Source organism: Ovis canadensis, chromosome 15, assembly GCF_042477335.2.
Source record: "Ovis canadensis isolate MfBH-ARS-UI-01 breed Bighorn chromosome 15, ARS-UI_OviCan_v2, whole genome shotgun sequence".
In the NCBI taxonomy this organism is placed as follows: Eukaryota; Metazoa; Chordata; class Mammalia; order Artiodactyla; family Bovidae; genus Ovis; species Ovis canadensis.
Window position 1 is genome coordinate 68,227,403 of NC_091259.1, and position 19,114 is coordinate 68,246,516.

At 43.1% G+C, this 19,114-nt stretch overlaps 1 protein-coding gene and 1 non-coding gene across 4 annotated transcripts in view; both read right to left on the reverse strand.

Moving 5' to 3' along the window:
- Positions 1 to 4,419: 4,419 nt before the first annotated feature.
- Positions 4,420 to 19,114, reverse strand: part of MPPED2 (metallophosphoesterase domain containing 2) — a 209,560-nt gene continuing 194,865 nt past the window's right edge. For 2 of the 3 annotated variants that reach the window (XM_069553528.1, XM_069553527.1), the window contains exons 5-7: positions 14,436 to 14,551; positions 10,037 to 10,150; positions 4,578 to 5,969 (exon numbers count right to left, since the gene is read on the reverse strand). In XM_069553528.1, coding sequence (XP_069409629.1) covers positions 5,851 to 5,969; positions 10,037 to 10,150; positions 14,436 to 14,551 — 349 coding nt within the window. In that variant the 3' untranslated portion in view covers positions 4,578 to 5,850. Of the gene's footprint in view, positions 5,970 to 10,036; positions 10,151 to 14,435; positions 14,552 to 19,114 lie in introns of all 3 variants that reach the window. The other variant, XM_069553526.1, reaches the window with a different exon arrangement.
- Positions 6,595 to 6,668, reverse strand: TRNAG-UCC (transfer RNA glycine (anticodon UCC)). The gene has a single exon. It is a non-coding gene; the product is annotated as a tRNA-Gly (tRNA).

Genomic DNA, 19,114 nt, shown 5'->3' on the forward strand with positions numbered 1-19,114 from the left:
TTTAACCTGACTCAAGTCCAGCTCAAGGAATTCACTTTCTCATGTAAAGGGCTCTAACAGAGAAAAACAAGCTACATGTTTCTTTCTGCATTTGTAAGAAAGTATGATGGCTGGCAGAATAAAGTCTTCCATTTTTAAATAATAGCTCACTGGGCCCAGGATCCTATGATGTTATTATCAGCTCTGACAAGTCTACTGTCAGAGTTGGTAGGAAGCATTCCCATTACACAGGTGTGGAGCCTGAGGCTGAGGTGTCATTGGCTACCCAGATGGCCAATGACAGAGCTGGGATGTGGAAACAACCATGTCTGGCGCCAAAGTTGGGGGCTCTGACCCCTACCCAGTGTCTTCCAGACTGGATATGCGCATGCGTGTCAAAATGCATGATGGAGAGCAGTCCAAGTTCAGAGGTAGCAAAGGCAGAAACAGGCATGCATCTCTTCCAGTAGAAGGAACTGGCTGCCCATCAGAGAAAGTGTAGGTGGACAAGTTGAAGGGAAAAAAGTGAACACTCATGGGAACACTTGGGGGTCAGATTCTGAGCCTTTTTCAAGTAATCTGGTTTAATAAGCCCCATACAGGCAACTTGTTCTTGGCTACAAAATTACATTATGTCTGGCCAAACTCATCTCCCCATCTTCGATTATTCCTGAATGTCAAGTTGAGAGAGCCGTTTATGTTCAAAGTTAAGAGTCTGAATGTCAATGCAGGGCTATCTCTTTGAATCTGCTGTGTGAGCATGATGGTGCCACTGACTCTCTCTGAACTTCTCATGAGCTGCACAAGTGATTTTATATAGGCATCCAGAGAGGCTTCTCAGAGAGGCTTTTCAGTTAGCATGCTTTTCTCTTCCATGGAAAGGAAGAACAGAAGTACATTGGTAGAGGTGACATTTTGCAAAGGAAAAGAAAATAGCTTTAAACTTCCGAGTCATACGTGCAGCAATCCTGCTTCTTCACTGCAGAGTAGGAGAAAAAACGTTTTGTGTTAAGAAGGTGACAGCCAGAAGTGGGCTTAGAGCCTTCTATGAAACCACTCATTCAGACTGTCCAGCCCAGGACCCCTCCCCACCTCGAATGACCTCCTGCCCCATGCCCAGCAGTATTTCTAAATGCCTCAGCTCAGAGCCGAATTCTCAAAATTCACTTAATCTCTGAATTCACTTTGGTTTAATAATTAAACAAAAAGTACCTTAAAATTTTTAGGCAATTGGGAATGGGAAGGCGTGAGAAGGGCATGAAAAGACACTGGAAAAGCAAAATACCATGTGGACGTTAACTCTATCAAAGCAGCACATTCTTGCTGGATGAGGGTTGGGGGAAGGGGGATTATTCTGGGCACAGCAAGTGTTTTATCTGCAATTGACAAGTCCCCAATCCTCCTAGCTTCTGTTTCTCCCTACTTAAGACCTGGGTCACAGTATTTATTTACTTAAGTGATGGAGATGAAGGCAGGCTTAACGCTGGCCACCTGTCAGAACAACAGTGACCTGCCTCTTAAGGGGATTTTGGCATCCCCCAGCATCTTTATAAGACAAAAGGAGCTGGGGAGAAAATGTAGAGAAAAAATTCACTAATTGAGCTTGAAAAAAGATGGTGAGATGAAATGTAAAGACCCAAAGGGCAAGAGAGGCTAAGATCCATGGGTGCCGTTTAATGCGACTTGAAAGAATACAGCCCCCTTCCTGCTCTGAGATTAGATGGGATTTTGCAAACTAAGATATCCAAACTGAAAAATCAGTCTCCCTGATCTGCCTCTAGCAAATGCCCTTGGCATTCTTCATGTTCTTTTTTTTAATTTATTTTTTAATTGGAGGAAAATTGCTTTGCAATGTTGTGATGGTTTCTGCCATACAACAATGCAAATCAGCCATAATTACACATATATCACCTCCCTTCCCTCCCCACACCCCAGCCCTGCAAATCATCAGAGTGCCTGCCTGGCCTCCCTGTGTTAAACAGCAACTTCTTACTGGCTATCTAGTTTACACATGGTGGTCTAGAATAATGGAAATAAAAACAAAGATAAACAAATGAGACTTAATGAAACCTAAAAGCTTTTGCACAGCAAAGGAAACAATAAACAAGATTAAAAGACAGCCCTCAGAATGGGAGGAAATAATTGCAAATGAAACAACTGACAAAAGATTACTCTCCAAAACATATAAGCAGCTCATACAGCTCAATGGGTAGAATACCTAAATGAACATTTCTCCAGAGAAGACATAGTCTTATAAAGAGGGATCATAAATGGTTTCCAATGACTGCAAACAGACACACTTTCTCAGAAAAAATGCTCTTGTAGGTGAGAAGTCGACGGCAGGTCCTGTCTGGAGAATCTCAAGGCAGCACAGGAGACGGTGTTTATCAAGCATGTGTTACCACTTACTAAGATGCCAGGCAGTGATCTCCACATCATGTAATGTAGACCAACAATGTACAATGATGTCATCATCATCACCATCACCCCCATTTTACAGGAAGGGTGAGTACCCAGCCAAAGTTTGAGGGAGAGCCAGGCGCTGGGGAGCCAGGCGCTGGCTCTAAGCTCTGTGCTCTTCTGCACCACACTGCGCTAGGCTTCAAGTGGGAAGGACGTGGTTCAACTGGCTGCGGTCATAAAGCCCTGTGCAGTGTGCTTCAGCAGGCCCCTAGGTGAGGGACAAGAGAGTACCCCCAGACCCATCAGTCTTCTATCAGCTCTTGGACGGCATTCTCCTTTCTGTCCTAGAGGTAGGGTGATGAAAAGGGTATTGACTAGAGAGTCAAACAGACCTTCCATTTCTCTAGGGAATGAATTTAAAGCTTCCATTTTCCTAGGGAAAGTGATTTAACTTTTGGAGTCTCAGTTTCCTATCTAAAAAGTGGGGCTTAGGTAACCTCTCCCAGGATTCTGAGACCCTGATGCTGGGGAAGAAATTGAAGGCAAAAGAAGGGGGGGGGGGTGGCGGCAGAGGATGAGATGGTTGGCTACCCTCACCAACTCAATGGACATGAATTTGAGCAAACTCCAGGATATAGTGAAGGACAGGGAAGCCTGGCGTGCTACAGTCCATGAGGTTGCAAAGAGTCAGACACGAGTTGGTAACTGAATAACAACAACAAAAACAAAATAGGAAACCGACTCAGCAGAGTGCCTGGTTACAGAAGGATAGAAAGTGCATGATGTCGAAGCTATTTCCGATGTTTCCTTGTTATAAGGCCCAGCGGAGAAAACGTCTGGCCTTGGGACAGTCATCCTGGACCCCTGGAGGCAGTTCACACATATGGAATGGTGAACCTGGACCGGCTGAAGGAAGCTCTGTCTGAGCCAGTCCACCCCGTAGATTAACAGACTGGGCTGCTTCCTGCCCCCACACAATGGAAAGCAATTTTAGTAAGTGCTTAGCTTAATTAGTGTCCAGACGTGCTCTCAAGGGCTGGGCACGCACACTTGTCATCGCGATCATCCACCTGTCTCTGGAGAGCCTGCTTTTCCAGAAGTCTGGCTGGGCCTAACTCCCTACACTGTAACCAGCTGAAATTCCCATTTGGTCCATGCTCAGTTCAGCACCCGGGGAATGAGTCTGAAGTCACCACCTCTTCTGCTGATGCAGTAGGTCAAGGAAGTATGGTTTACCTCCATAGCACACCTCAGTTACTAAGGTCATGGACCACTTCTGGCTCTGGGTGGCCACCTAAGACTCTTCATGAGTATTAACAGTATGACTCTGAGCCAGAATTCTGGCCTAAGACTTTCTCTGTAATTTGCTGGTACTGAAATCAAAGAATTCCTTTTGTGGATTATACCAAAGGATGCCTCATGGGTAGGAAGGGAGGAAGATGTGTTAGAATGCTGCAATCCAACAGGCACTGGAATGCAGACGTACGGGGCATATTGCAGATTCAAGATCACGCTGCTTTTCTTTAATGGCTCTTCCAGAGAAAATTAAAAGAGCGTAACATGGTTTCCCCACCTGGCCCCTGCTGCCTCCTGACTGCTACAACACTCTAGTGGTGCGCCTGCTCAATCTCTAAGTCATGTCTGACTCTTTGCAACTCCATGGACTATAGCCTGCCAGGCTCCTCTGTCCATGGAATTTCCCAGGCAAGAATACTGGAGTGGGTTGCCATTTCCTCTTCCAGGGATTCTAGTGGTGGACTTTATTTATTAAAAAAAAAAAGTGAGGGGGGGGGATGGTGACTGCTCCTGGGGACGAAAGGGATCATGAAGGGGTTACTCCGTTACCCACCGGTTTGTCTTCTCATTCCCACACACATGTCCACAACAGTCCCTCTTCTGCACAGTCCCTCTGTTCCTACAGACATTACAATCGCTAAAGATGAAATCCTCACCCTCTGAAATCTACAGCAAGATAGATGACAGCATGATGGAAAGAGTACACTGAGTGCCTGATCGATCTACCTGCCAGCCCGTGAATGGAAGGTAATAAAAATTTATTAAAAATTAGAAAAAAAAAGTCACTTATTCTAATTCCTCTGAAAGGGAGTAGTACTAATGTGGCATATGAATAAATCCCTCTTGCCCCAGGACTAAACTACCATCCTCCCACCAGCCAACCCTCCAAACAGCACAGATTTAAAAATCTTGCAATTTTATTTGCATATAAAGGCCGCTAGATATAGAATATCACGATAAATTTAAAGAAACAACTGCTTTCCTAAATTTCATTAACAAGATAACATAAAATAGAATAAAGCTCAACAGCATTTACAATGGGGAAACAGAAATGACTATTAGCGACAATATTTTGTGCTAGCGAAGATTGCATCGACACACAGTGCAAAATGGGGGGGTGGGGAGGGAGAAGGACGTAAGAAGACAGTTCAGGGTATTTAAATATAAAGGACAACTAAGCCTCATTTTAGTTAGCTTCCATTGCATCCATTTAAATCTATACACGCCTGCGAGTGTACCTAGATTTAACTCAAGCTCTTTAAGACCTTGAGTTCCGAGAACATGCGTCAGCTCCTTCGGACTTCTGATGCTCCACGATCAAGCACCCCTTTACAGTTGTACTGTCCTTGGCAATATTAAACTCCTAACTTAGTCATAATACACAAAAAATATTTATATATATAAACCCATATTGAAAAGGAGTCTGCACGCTCGTTTTTTTTTTAAACTGCATGAAATACCTGCTCTTGACAGATTCCATTTCCATATTTTTAAAGCTAAAATAATTTAAAAGAAACAAACAAACGATGAGACCTTGTATAACCACAATATGGATCTCACTAGCTAAGCCATCCTCTAAACAAGAGTTGTTTTTTTCCCTTGACACAGCTTGCTTTATAGTGAGAGTGTGAAGGGAAGTCTTTTCCACGCCTACTTTTGTTGCAAAGATTGCTCTAAATCTGGGCCACGTCTGCAAAAAAGAAGCATTCCCAAGAAAAACAACAACAACAACAAACATCATAAAAATAAAATACTTCAAACAATACTCTTAAACTGTTGTGCAAATCTGGGTAGTTTTTAAAACACTGCCTACCTGCTTTATTTTTTTCTTTTTTCCAGCTTAAAGCATATTAAAATAAGACTTTTGTCACCTTTTCAAAAGAAAGCTTGGCTGTCCTTTGGCGAACACTAACAATTTACAATGGCGTGGCCTTTGAGAAAACAGAAGTCATTTTACAAATGCACAATGCTCTTTTGATTCCAAATGGATGCCCCATTTTAAAAAAAAAGAGGAAGAAGAAGCATAACCTCTAGCATCATTTGTGTTCCAGCAATTTACAAAAAGAACTCACAGGATCTGGAAATAAACAAGGAAGAGAATGTAAGTTTATAATTAGAAAAATGGCAGTTTTTTTAGACCTTCCCTCACATTCCAATTGGGTGTCTGGAGCTTCAGGAACCCTGTGGGTTTGGAAGGTCAAATATAATTGGAGGGTTGGTCGGTTGAAAGCTGACTGTACACGTTGAGGCATTGATGTACGTTGTGTAACCGTCGGTCATAATGCCGTAACCTGTGGAGAGAGAGTGTCACACTTACTGTGAAATATACAAATGATAGTGACTCAGTGCAGGACTATCAGATAAGGAAAACAAAAAAGTCTTTGCCAGTGGGCAGTGAGAGGAAATTCAGTGGAGCCCCCTCTGGATGTTACAGCTTTCAGAAGCTGCCTCCCGATTTTATTTTCTTTAAAGGGGGAATCCTCTATTTCAAAGAAAAGTGATTCCTTTTAATTTATTTCAACACTCGATTTGTAGAGGAGAGGCTGTGATTTCTTTACTAGTGAGAATAGAGAAAAAACATTTTTTCCCTCTTTTTTCAAATATGATTTTCATTTCAAAGCCCTGTATTAACTATTGAGTTTCAGGGAAGAAGATGAGCAACATAAACTCCTCAAGGGCAAACACATCCTTCACTCAACCCCAAATGGGCTTCAAGACAGGTGAGACTCACATAGGGTATTGCACTGGGAGTTGACAGACACGAATACCTAGCTTCCTTATTTATAAAATAAGCTCTAAACTGCCCCCAGTGAGAGTTAACAGTAAGTTATCTTTTCAAAATTAATTAATTTCTTTGGCTCCACTGGGTCTTAGTTGCAGCATACAGGATCTTTGGTTGTGGCATGTGGGATCTAGTTCCCTGACCAGGAATCAAACCTGGGCCCCCTGAATTGGAAGTGCTGGAATCCTAGCCACTAGACCATCAGGGAAATTCCAACACTAACTGATCTTACTGTCAACTATAAATTGGTGCTTGCCAAGGGCATTTGCCATCTGCCTCTGTGGAGACGGAATCCTGTGTTGCTGTAGCTGTTGACTTTCGACATGCCCTGAAGGCAGGTCAGGATGGAGAGTGAGGCACTCGGTGCTCCAGGGAAACTGGTGGAACAGGTCTTTAGATAGTGAAGGTATTTTCAGGAACTGATTTCATGACCCCAATCCTCTGTTGTTCAGTCGCTCAGTCGTGTCTGACTCTCTGTGAACCATGGACTGCAGCACTCCAGGCTTCCCTGCCCTTCACCATCTCTGGGAGTTTGCTCAAACTCATGTTCATCGAGTTGGTGATGCCATCCAACCATCTCATCCTCTGTCTTCCCCTTCTCCTCCCACCTTCAATCTTTCCCAGCATCAGGGTCTTTTCTAATGGGTCAGCTCTTCACATCAGGTGGCCAAAGTATTGGAGCTTTAGCATCAGTCCTTCCAATGAATATTCAGGACTGATTTCCTTTAGGATGGACTGGTTGGATCTCCTTGCAGTCCAAGGGACTCTCAAAAGAATCTTCTCCAACAGCACAATTTCAAAGCATCAATTCTTCAGTGCTCAGCCTTCTTTATGGTCCATCTCTCACATCTGTACATGATTACTGGAAAACCCATAGCTTTGACTATATGGACCCCAACCCTTGCATCTCTTCATATCTAGAAAAGCACTAAATCCCTTCATGGTGACATCAGCTCCTCATGACTAGCAGAAAAGCTTTTATAAAGTAAATGCTTGATTGCACTGAATGCCCCCTTCAGGAAAATCTTACATATTGACATTCCGCTACTACCTCTTTGGAACAGTTTCTCAGTTATCTGAGGTGCTGTCTCCCAGGCTGCAGTTCTCATTTTGCCCCTAATAAAACTTAACTCAAAACTCTCACGTTGTGCATCTTTTTAGTCAACATTTTCTTACTTGAATTGTGTGACTTTGATGCTGAGTTCCATTTTATTCAAAAGAATCAGTAATAATCAAATATCTGGGGTCTTCCTGGGTAGCTCAGCAGTGAAGAATCTGCCTGCAATGCAGGAGACTTGGGTTCAACTTCTGGGTCAGGAATATCCCCTGGAGAAGGAAATGGTAACCCTCTCCAGTATTCTTGCCTGGAAAATCCTATGGACAAAGGAGGCTGGTGGGCTACCGCCCTTTGGGTCACAAAGAGTCAGACACAACTTAGGAACTAAACGAGAAACAATCAAATGTCCAAGTGGTCTGGAGAGATACCATATAGAACACTGCTTCCTACACTTCCTACACCACGGGACACTGGCTCAAGTGAAAACACTTCCCATAGGTGGTATACATCTCCCGTGACCTATGAGAAGAAAGCTAAGCAAGTTTCTCTGGGCCTTTGGTCCGTATATTCGTATCTCTTACAAATTTCAACATGTTGAAATTTTTAGCACGTTTGCAGATTCGCACATGTCCCTGGATACCTTATATTTTGTCTTACAGCCTCTGTAATTAAGTTTGTAATTCTATGTCGGTATCAGGTTCTTATGGCACAAAAGACTACATCTATGAAAAAAGAAATTTATCAGGACTTATACAAGTAACTGATAAGGCTTTTTTCCCCCCCTTCCATTTGCTAAAATTTCTCTAAATAAGCCTGTGGAGAGCTTAATGAGGGTCAATGGAAAAAATCTCTTAAGAAAAGAAAAGAAGCATTTAAAATGTGCACTGTTTCGTTCTGGGGTCATAAAGTCTTGTTATCTCTCTCCATCAGGAGGCTGGTATTTGCCCTCTCTTTGCCCTCTTTAGCTGTCTTAAACGAATAAAAGCGAGACAAGTTTATTTGAATATGATCTCCTTCCTTTTAAGCACGTTTATTATTTGGGGACTTCAGTGGAATTCCCCAATTGTCTGGCTACTTTAAAGCTAATTAATGATTTTTTTTAAAAAGGATAAAATGCAAACTTATAGGCGAGGATGCAGAAATTCACAACTGCTCCCCAGAAATGCTATTTAGACATGATCTTCCATCCTTCTACTCCCAGCCTGTATCAGGCCTTAGAGAAGTGCCCTCCTTTCCAAAGAGTGTGGCTCAAAGTCAGGGCAGGATGATATCTGCTCTCAGGGAGCTGGCCCCCTGCTCTCCATCCACACAGCTCGTGCCTGCACTCGGAGCAAGCTGGATTTTCTCTGGCCCCAGTAGGATGATTTTCAATATGCTGTTTATTACCCACCTAGCCAGGAAGCCACTGGATTGAGGACTTTGCAAAGCAAACTTTGGTTTTTTGCAGTGCCAGGCCTAAACTCCTCACCTGCGGGTTCATAAATAACTCAGAGTAATAGCCATAAGCAAGTGAATATGGAGGCTGCCCACATACACACACTCATTGCACACAAACATATGTAACCAGGAGATGATGGTGCAACCACAAAACCTAAGGTCTGTCTGTCCCAAGGCTCAGGGACCCCCGGTTTGAAAAAGTGACAAGAGGCAAAATCTAGGGCCTCCAGCGAGGCTTTCAGATTCTGTGAACTTGACTTCACAGCTTACCCTGAAAGGCAGAAAATAGCAACTTGACCAGTTCCCATCTAGGGGAGATTTAATTATGCTGTTTAACCTCAGGCCCAACTAAAAGCACTGATGATTTCTGAGAAGTCTGAAATGGTTTTCTGAGCTTAGTAAGGAAAAGCCTACCTACAAATGTGTAGGTTCCACCACTTCAGTTCTGTATCTTTCATTGCATGTGCAAAGTTATTAATATTTTTTGGAGAAAGTCTTGTCTTGGGTATATTCCATATGAATTATAATATTTATAGGTAGGAAGAGGCCAAGAACATTATTTAGTCTAAAATCCAGGCCATTTCTTCTAATGGTCTTAAAGAGAAAATCTGTCCTTTATTCTATCAGTGCTGCTCTGGAATAGTGGTTATCAAACACTCTTCATCAGAGCCCTGAGATTCCAGAAGTCATCCGGGGTTAGCGATGGGTTTCCCAAAAGGTAGACCAGATTTGGTTTCTTCCTCTTTATGGAGGAGGGCATGGCAAGCCACTCCAGTGTTGCCTGAGAACCCCGATAGACAGAGGAGACTGGTGGGCTACAGTCTATGGAGTCGCAAAGAGTTGGACACGACTGAGTGACTGAGCACACACGTTCTGCTTAAAAGAGAGCAGTTCTCCACAAAATACTTCTCAGCTTTATATCCAAGTGTTTCTCATAACATTTCATCTCATTGAAAGCACTCCACAGGTAAAGAGTTTGGCAACCACCACTCCAGTTATTCCCGGTAACTAAGGTCTCTGTTGTGGAATGAGATCATGGATAATGACTCATAATGTTGTGAACCCCTTTCTTCTGGTCTTACCTTCATGGATTCCACCAAACACATGGAGTTTGGGCCGGACTCGCCTCTGGACTGTGTTTAAAAGCTCCACGCAGCCCACTCTCTGAAGCTCCTTTGGAACCCAGTCTCGAAAACCTAAGGGTAAAATGCAATCAATACTCTTAATTTTCTGTCTTCAGGTAAGGTTTCATTTAGACTTTCAGGAAGCCATAACTCACAGAAGGTTTATTACATTATCTGTAATCCTAGCCTCCCCATTAAAGCTTACAATGGCTTTTAAGAACTTTTCACTCGTCACTTTGTCTTCTTTAGGATCTTGAAAAATTTTTTTTTTTGGTTTCCATTTTTTTTCCTTCTGTTAATTAACATTTTTTTTTTCCCCTCCCTGTGAGGGATTTGATTTATTCAGCCATGGGCTTCAAATCTTCTTCATGGGCCCAATGACATTTATTCCCGGCAGTCCCATACTCTCTCTTTTTCTCTCAATTCAGTTGCTTTCTTTTTTAAATTATAGCTCTCTTAGAGCAGTCTACTTCCAAGATGTAGACTTTAAAGAAGAAGGGCTAGGAGGGACTTCCTATAAACTGGCCACAAGATAGCTTGTTCTCTTTATTTTAATTTTCATTTTTTATCTTTGGCAGCACAGTGTGGCGTGTGGAATCTTAAGAGTTCCCCAACCAGGGATTGAACCCATGCCCTCTTGCAGTGGAAGTACAGAGTCCTAACCACTGGACCGCCAGGGAAGTCCCTGTTCACTTTAAACACGTCAACCCTTAACCCTTGGTGGTTCCTGATGACCCAGGCTTGGGAATGCCAAGCTTTTCCTCTGGTCTCCTCTCTAGCAATGGGGCAACTGATGACCCAGGCTTGGGAATGCCAAGCTTTTCCTCTGGTCTCCTCTCTAGCAACGGGGCAACTGATGACCCAGGCTTGGGAATGCCGAGCTTTCCCTCTGGTCTCTCTAGCAACGGGGCAACCATGGCGACCCTGTGGTGGCGTGCAGTAAGCTGGGGCTGATGGACTGCCTTCACGGAAAAGCCACTTAGTTCTATGCCTAATGCAGAAAATCCATGAAAACTGACATCAATTATAGCAAAAGTCAGCTATCTGAATGATTATGGCCCAGAATGGAATCCAATCGCCTCAGCGGGGTGGGGTGTTAGGAAAGCAGACAGGCCAAAAGGCTAAGTCATAATCAGTGGGAACACACACCATTGCTCCATTAGGTGATTTCTACCACTCAGAACTGATCAGGCAGAAAGGGAGAGGCCAGCTCACTCCACTTTGTTTGGCAAAACAGTAGAAATGGAGTTTTAACATCTCTATAAAGACATGCTGACTGGGGAATGGACAGAGAATATGGAAAAGCGTGGACTACAAGCAAGGGGCCCTATAAAAAATTCAATCAGAGATTTCAAAACTTTGCTAATTAGAGGAAAAACCTAAACCCACAGTGAGTGGCATATTCCCTCATGGATTTTTTTTTTTTTTTTGAAGAGGGAAAACATCTCAAAAGTGTCTCCCTCGTATCATAATAATGAAGTCCCATGTGCCATGGTTCCTTTCTTAACAGGAAAAGATTCAAGGCCAATCCCCACATTCACCTCCTACCTCCTAGTCCAGAATGTTCACAAGAATTCCCAGTTAACTATACTGATTAATGTTCAGCTTTACCTAATGAAAACTTTGCCTGACTTTTTATTAATAGAGCTTCTCTGATAGCTCAGTTGATAAAGAATCTGCCTCCAATGCAGGAGACCCGGTTCAATTTCTGGGTTGGGAAGATCCCCCTGGAAGAGGGAAAGGCTACTCCCTCTAGTATTCTGGCCTGGGGAATTCCATGGACTGTATAGTCCATGGGGTCGCAAAGAGTCAGACACGACTGAGCAACTTTTACTTTCACTAACATTTTGGAACTCTCTGATGTAGATCTTACCCTGCTACATGCCCAGCCGCTCTCTAGGTTACTCCAACTTTACTACAAAGAGAGGGATGGCAGCCTCTTTATTAAGAGTTCCCGGATGGGGGTGGGATGAATTGGGAGGTTAGGATTAACATATATACACTACTGACACTATGTCTAAGATAGATAACTAAGGAGAACCCGCGGTATAGCACAGGAAATGCTACTCAGTGCTCTGTAAGGAAATCTTCCCCAAAAGAGATAGATGTATACGTGTAGCTAATTCACTTTGTTGCACAGAAGAAACCAATACAATATTGTAAAGCAACTATACGCCAATAAAATTAATTAAAAAAAAAAGAGTTCCTGGAATGTATGAATTCTTTGGAGGCCAGAATTCAGACTGACTGCCACTTGCTTTTGTACCAAAGCTAATGACTTTGTTAACAACAAATCAATTGTTCTGTTCAAAGTTATTTTCCAAATAATACTTCAGGCAGGTAAACATTTCTATGCTGAGGATGCCCAAGTCCCTGACAGTAAACAGCCTTAAGAGGATCAAGCCCAGACCTAACTAGGTAACTCAGGGAAAGGATGGAGTTGGCTAGGATTTGGTCTCTGCAGTGTCTCTCTACTGAACTCATGCTGAGCAGAATACTTAGCCAACAATTTAATGACTTAGTCTCCAATGATTGTAAAACAGGGAAATTAATTACTTATGACTTGATAAAGGTTACTGATAAGTATAACTGTGTAACGTATGGAGGAGGTGGGGGTAGGGTAGGGAAAAAGCACAGGGATGGAGATTCTGAAGCTTTGAAAAGTCGGGAAGTGCTGATCTTGTGCAAATCTGTATAAATTCCATGTCTGCAACAGAACTGGCTCCTTGTCTTGTTTTCCCTTCACTCCTCTTTATGAAAATGTGCCACCGTGGCTCATGCCCTGGTCCTCCCTTCCGCTGTTTCTTAGGGCAGGAAGGCAGCACTAAGTGGTGTGGGTGGGGAGGGGGTAACATCTATGAAGATTAAATTCACGTTAGGGGATGTGCATTAGGTATCTTTTATTTTTCAGGTTGACAGAGGAGCGAAGTGACATGGACAGCAACCCCAAACCACAGGGAAAAAATGAGAAAAATCTTTTTGCATTGTTTTCCCCCTCTCTCCAAACCAAGAGGATCAAGAAAACTTTCCTAGCACTGAACATTTAACAATTTAAGACGATAGATTTCATGTTTCTGGTTTTGAATACAATTTTTTTTTTTAAAAGGAAACTCTCCTACTATAAAGGAAACATCTGGATTGTCTGAGAATACCTTCGTTTGACAAGGATGTGCCAGCATAATAGACACTCAGTAGGTGGGAGGATCAGGTTGGTGGTCCTGTTTGGAAAGGGGCTTCCCAGGTGGCTCAGCAGTAAAGAATCTGCCTGCCAAGCAGGAGATGTGGGTTCAATTTCTGGGCCAGGAAGATCCCCTGGAGAAGGAAATGGCAACCCACTCCAATATTCTTGCCTGAGGAATCCCAGGGGCAGAGGGGCCTGGTTGGCTATAGTCCATGGGGCGGAGAAAGAGTCAGACACAACTTAGCGACTAAACAACAACAACAACAACCTGTTTGAAAAATATTCTGTGGCTAAACCGAACCACTAACAAGCACATGAATCATTAGAAGATAATTATATAAACTGAATAATCATCTTCTGGCCCACAGTCTGGATAACTGAAGGTAGCTGTGGTGCACATTGGCAATCTAAAGCGGGATGCAGCTTCACTGTTATCTGTAAGATCCAGCATCTTTAAGTAAGGTTCAACACACTGTGCCGTGCCTAGTCGCTCAGTCATGTCCAACTCGTTGTGACCCCATGGACTGTAGCTCACCAGGCTCCTCTGTCCATGGGGATTCTCCAGGCAAGAATACTGGAGTGGGGTGCCATGCCCTCCTCCAGGAGATCCAGGCTCGAGCCCAGGTCTCCCGCATTACAGGCAATTTTTTTTTTTTTTCCATCTGAGCCCTTACTTAACACTTCAGCTTAAAAAAAGAGAGAGAAAAAAGATTCTTTTCCTGTATAATTAGCTCAGTGTTAAACTTTTAAAGATCTCCTAGGTTCCACTATTACATGGAAAAGGAAAATGAGTTACTCTGAATGAAAGATTCCATCATTTCATTACCATTCAAAAGCCCTGTGATTGGGAGGTCCCCACCCCACCCCTTCACTCCAAAGTGAATACAGTTCTTAAAATAAATGATCAAGCTCAAAGGACTGTGGTGCTTTATGCTCATTTGATTTTTTCCTGAGTTGACTAAATCAAAAAATTTAATTTCAAGAACACCTGTAAGCCCAGCAGAACTGCTGAGTTTAATTATCATACTGGGTTTCTTTAAAGACATTGACTTTTCTTTTTTCGATCACTTTTTTTTTTTTTTTTGAGGAAAATGATTATGTCCCTGAAGCATTAGTCATTATGCTTGGGAAAAAAAGGCATCACAGATAACGAAAGGACACCTTTGCTTCACTTACCTAGAGGAGGTCCGTGTGTCATGAGTATGTCAATGCCCTCGGGGATGAGGTTCCACTTGTCCAGCAGAGACTGACCTCTGGGCAGGTTAAAGCCCCATCCATTAAACCACGGGGTCCTTTGGGGGAGACAATGTACATGGTATCAGGCCAGCAGAGCCACATGTCCGCTCTATACTATTTCTCTCTCACACATTCATTCCCCTACGGTTTGCATTGCTCTCTTTCCTCTTTCTGATGGTTGGCCCTGGCAGCAGGATGCTTTTTTGTTGACTGCTTCAAAACCGGCGCATCTGAAAGCCAGTGTGGAGCCTATGAATGTTCAACTAGAAAGGGGCACAAGAGCCTTTCCAGTGGAGACTTTCCCAGCAGACCTCTATCAAAATCTTAACAATGCTTTGTCTTTCCCCAAATTTCAGTGCTTCCAAAAGATGCCCAACCCAGATCTGAAGCCTGTCCACTTTTGCTGCAGTGCTTAGGGCTAAGAAATTTCACCAATCTCCCTTCTTTCTCACCATCACTATGGAAGGGCTTCACCAGAAAGATTCTTACTGAAATTCTTGGAGAAACAGACAAGCGCTCTGAAGGCAGAAACCTGTGCACTTATGAGATGTTTTGAACATCTTGGACTGAGAATGCTGCAAAGAGCTGGGAGGTGGGGGTCTCTGAAAGGTGAGAAGGGACACAGGGAACAAAAACTCAATGTGGAATTTTCCCCCATCAGCAAAAGGAAGACTTCTGGGGACATACTTGGTCACTCTGGAATCCATTCTCCTGACACCAAATGCATGCATTCCACCTTCTCAGGGATGTCTGCTCTAGGAATGAGTTTCTGAGATTGATGCTCTACATTGAAATAATGGTGTCTTTGTCCATCCAATGAGGATTTTTAACTGGAGCTGAAAATGTCTCTATCATTTATAACAATGGGAGAATGATCATTTTTCTTCTATAAGTACTACAGGCTAAATCACATCAGCACCAAACAGTGCCCAGTGCTGTCTTGTTCCCAAATATCTAGATGTAACCATTATTTTTCAAAACTAATTCTCTTTTGTGCTGCAGGAAAATTCTAATTTACTAGGGTATACACATCAAAGACAAGTTGGTCAGTTTCCTGGCTAAGCCCAACTTTTCCCTTCAGCTTAAGCTGACCCGTCCATGCCCACTGAGAGAGGTAACCCTGTGTACAAGGGCACCTGGTTTGTCACAGCTAATACAATGGGGGCATGACTATTTAAAGCCAGTCATGGGTTAGACTAATCAGTGACTCTCAAGACTCTGCACTCAGAAACACTTAACCATCATTCTTTTGGGGGTGGGCGTGCATAGTCAAGGGGCTTCCCAGGTAGCGCTAGTGATAAAGAACCTGCCTGCCCAGGAGACATAAGAGTTATGGGTTCGATCCCTGGGTCCAGAAGATCCCCTGGAGGAGGGCATGGCAATCCACTCCAGTATTCTTGTCTGGAGAATCCCATGGACAAAGGAGCCTGGTGGGCTACAGTCCACAGAGTCACAAAGAGTTGGACATGACTGAAGTGACTCAACACACACACGTGCAAGGTCAAGGCCAGGGGTGAAAGGATGGCACCTGGCAGCCTGGTGAAGATCCACCTTATAGGTGAGAACCACACCTGAGGTGGCTGAGAGTACGTTTCAGAGATAACAGACTGTGTGGCCTCAGCTAGAAAAAGAGAAACCAAGGAAATATCTGACTTGGTTCCTAACCAAGGCCCTAAGCCATCCTCAGAAAACGTACTTGTAATAATGATAGCTATACAATAACAATCATCATTATTAAAGCTATTATTTAGTGAGTGTTCACTCCATGTCAAGGTACCACTCTAAGTACTTTATTTGTATTAACACATTCAAAGCTCACAGCATGCTCAGGAGATAGGTGCTCTTATTAAGCATATTTTACAGATGAGAAAATGGAGGTACACAGTGGTCAGGTAAACACAGGCAATGAACTAGACAAAAACCCAAGCAGTCTGATTCCAAAACCAAGCCTCTTAATCACCATGCAATTCTCCTTCTCATATACAATCTGGATTAACTTACTTCTTGCCGTGAGTAAGCCTCCCTCTGCATTCTTTCAAGTTTGAGTGTCTTATTGCTTGAAGTCAAATGAGCTCTGAACCAGAATAGTACATCAACTGCATGGTTCTGAAATCCAGCCATAAAATGCTGAAGTACACAGGGATGGTTTCTGCCTATGAAAGTCATCCTCAGGATTTTGTTGGAGCTGTCTAAAGAGAGGGCTTCCCTGGGTGGCTCGGTGGTAAAGGACCTGCCGGCCAAGGCAGGAGACGGGGCTTCGATTCCTCGGTCGGGGAGATCCCTTGAAGAAGGAAATGTCTCCTACGTTGGGAGGCAGGTTCTTCTTTCTCATTTGTAAAAAGTGGATTGCCATTTTCTTCTCCAGTAACTCATTCTTGCCTTGGACAAGAATGGACAATTGTCCATGGACAATCCCATGGACAGAGGAGCCTGGCGAGCTACAGTCCATGGGGTCACAAAAAGTCAGACACGACTTACTGACTAAACAACAACCTAAAGACAAGTCGTGGTTTCATCTCTGGGATCCTAACTTGAGGAAGTATGGAAGCCTAGTATTGCCCGGGAGCTATTTCACACTGTGCAGACAGTTTGTGCTTGAAAAAAAACCACCACAAAGAATGGCAAGCCAAGAAGCGAGTGCCTTGATGATCTTGTTGGCACAGGAAACCACACTTTTCTTCCAAGTATATAAGGCACCAAAATCCTTTTCTTATTAGTCTGAGTTAGATCCTGTTTCTTGCAACTAAAATAGTTCTAATATATGCAGCTATTGTGTTTAGCATGGTGGTGTTTAGCATGGTGGTTTAGTCATTAGTGTTAATTGCTCAGTCGTGGCCAACTCTTTGTTGGACTGTAGTCCAGACCCCGTGGACTGTAGCCCTCCAGGCTCCTCTGTCCATGGGATCTCCCAGGCAAGAATACTGGAGTGGATTGCCATTTCCTTCTCCAGGGGATCTTCTTGACCCAAGATCGAACCGAGGTCTCCTGCACTGCAGGTGGATTCTTTACCGATTGGGCTATCAGAGAAGCCCTATAAATGACCAAAGTATCTGTGATTGGCAATCATTATCCACACACCAAGATATCCATGTCCTAATCCCTGGAGCCTATACATATATTACTTTTCATGACAAAGGGGGATTAAAAGTCTGCCAGCAGAGTTCAGGACCTAACCTTAAACTATGGAGATGATCCTGGATTACCTAGGTAGGTCAGTGAAAGCACAAGGTCCTTAAAAGTGAAGAAGGCAGGCAAATGAGATTAAAGTGATGCAGTGTAAGAAACAATCAACTGGCTGTGGCTGGCTTTGAAGAGGAAGGAAGGGGAACACAAACTAGGGAATGTGGCCAGTGTCAAGAAGCTGGAGAAGGTAAGGAGAGAAAACAAAGGCTCTCACAGAGACTCCAGAAAGGAATACAGCCCTGTTGACACCTGGATTCAGCCCAGTGTGACCGCTGTCAGATTTCTGACCAACAGATTCAGAGGTAATAAATATGTGTTGGCTTAGGTAAGTGGATAAAGAAGATGCGGTATACACATACAATGAATACTACTCAGCCATGAAAAAAAGTAAATGTTTCACATTTGCAGTAACATGGATGGACTTGGAGGGTTTTATGCCACGTGAAATAAGTCAGACATAGAAAGACAAATACTGTACGATACCACTTAAATGTGGAATCTAACAAATACAACAAACTAGAGAATGGAACAACAAAAAGAAGCAGATTCACCAGATATAGAGAACAAGTTAGTGGTTACCAGAGGGAGAGGGGAGGAAGGGGGTGCAATACCGAGGGAGGGGAGCAGGAGGTACAAACTGTTAGGTGCAAAATAAGCTACAAGGATGTATTGGACAATGTGGGGAATATGGCCAATATTTTATAATAACTATAAATGGAGTATAACCTTTAAAAATTGTGACTATATTATATACCTGTAACAAATGATACTGTACAACTATACTGCAGTTTAAAATATATTAAAAATAAATATATGTTGTTTATGCTACTAAATTTGTGATGATCTGTTACAGCAGCAAAAGAAAACTAACAGAATATCAAACTGTCTGGTTATAAAATCTAGGGACTAAATAGGGACTTCCTTGGTGGTCCAGTGGCTAAGACTCTGTGCTCCCAATGCGGGAGGGGGGGTTCGATCCCTGGTCAGGGAACTAGATTCCATTGGCTGCAACTAAGACCCAGCACAGCTAAATAAATAAATGAACAAATAAAATATACTTGAAAAAAATCCAGGGATTATAAGCGGCCTGAGACTCACCTGGTACACAGTGTACATCCAATCAACAGTCCTTCCACAACCACACTGTCTGTGACCCTTCCAGACCTCAATGAGCCAACCTTGCTCTCTCTCGACTTTTAGGACTACCCTGTCTTCAGGATCTTCAATGTTTTCATTAGAGTCTAAACCAGAGCTTTGCCAGTTTGGGATGCCCATCTTTCCCCTTTATTATACAATAATGACCCGCTTCCCAGATTTGTTTTAAAAGTAAAAAGAGAGAGAGAAAAAAGGCAAGTTCAGAAGCCAGTGAAGACTTAGTGCGCATTCTGGCATGAGAGAGAGGAAAATAAGCAAAAACATCTGTTTTCCTAGATTTT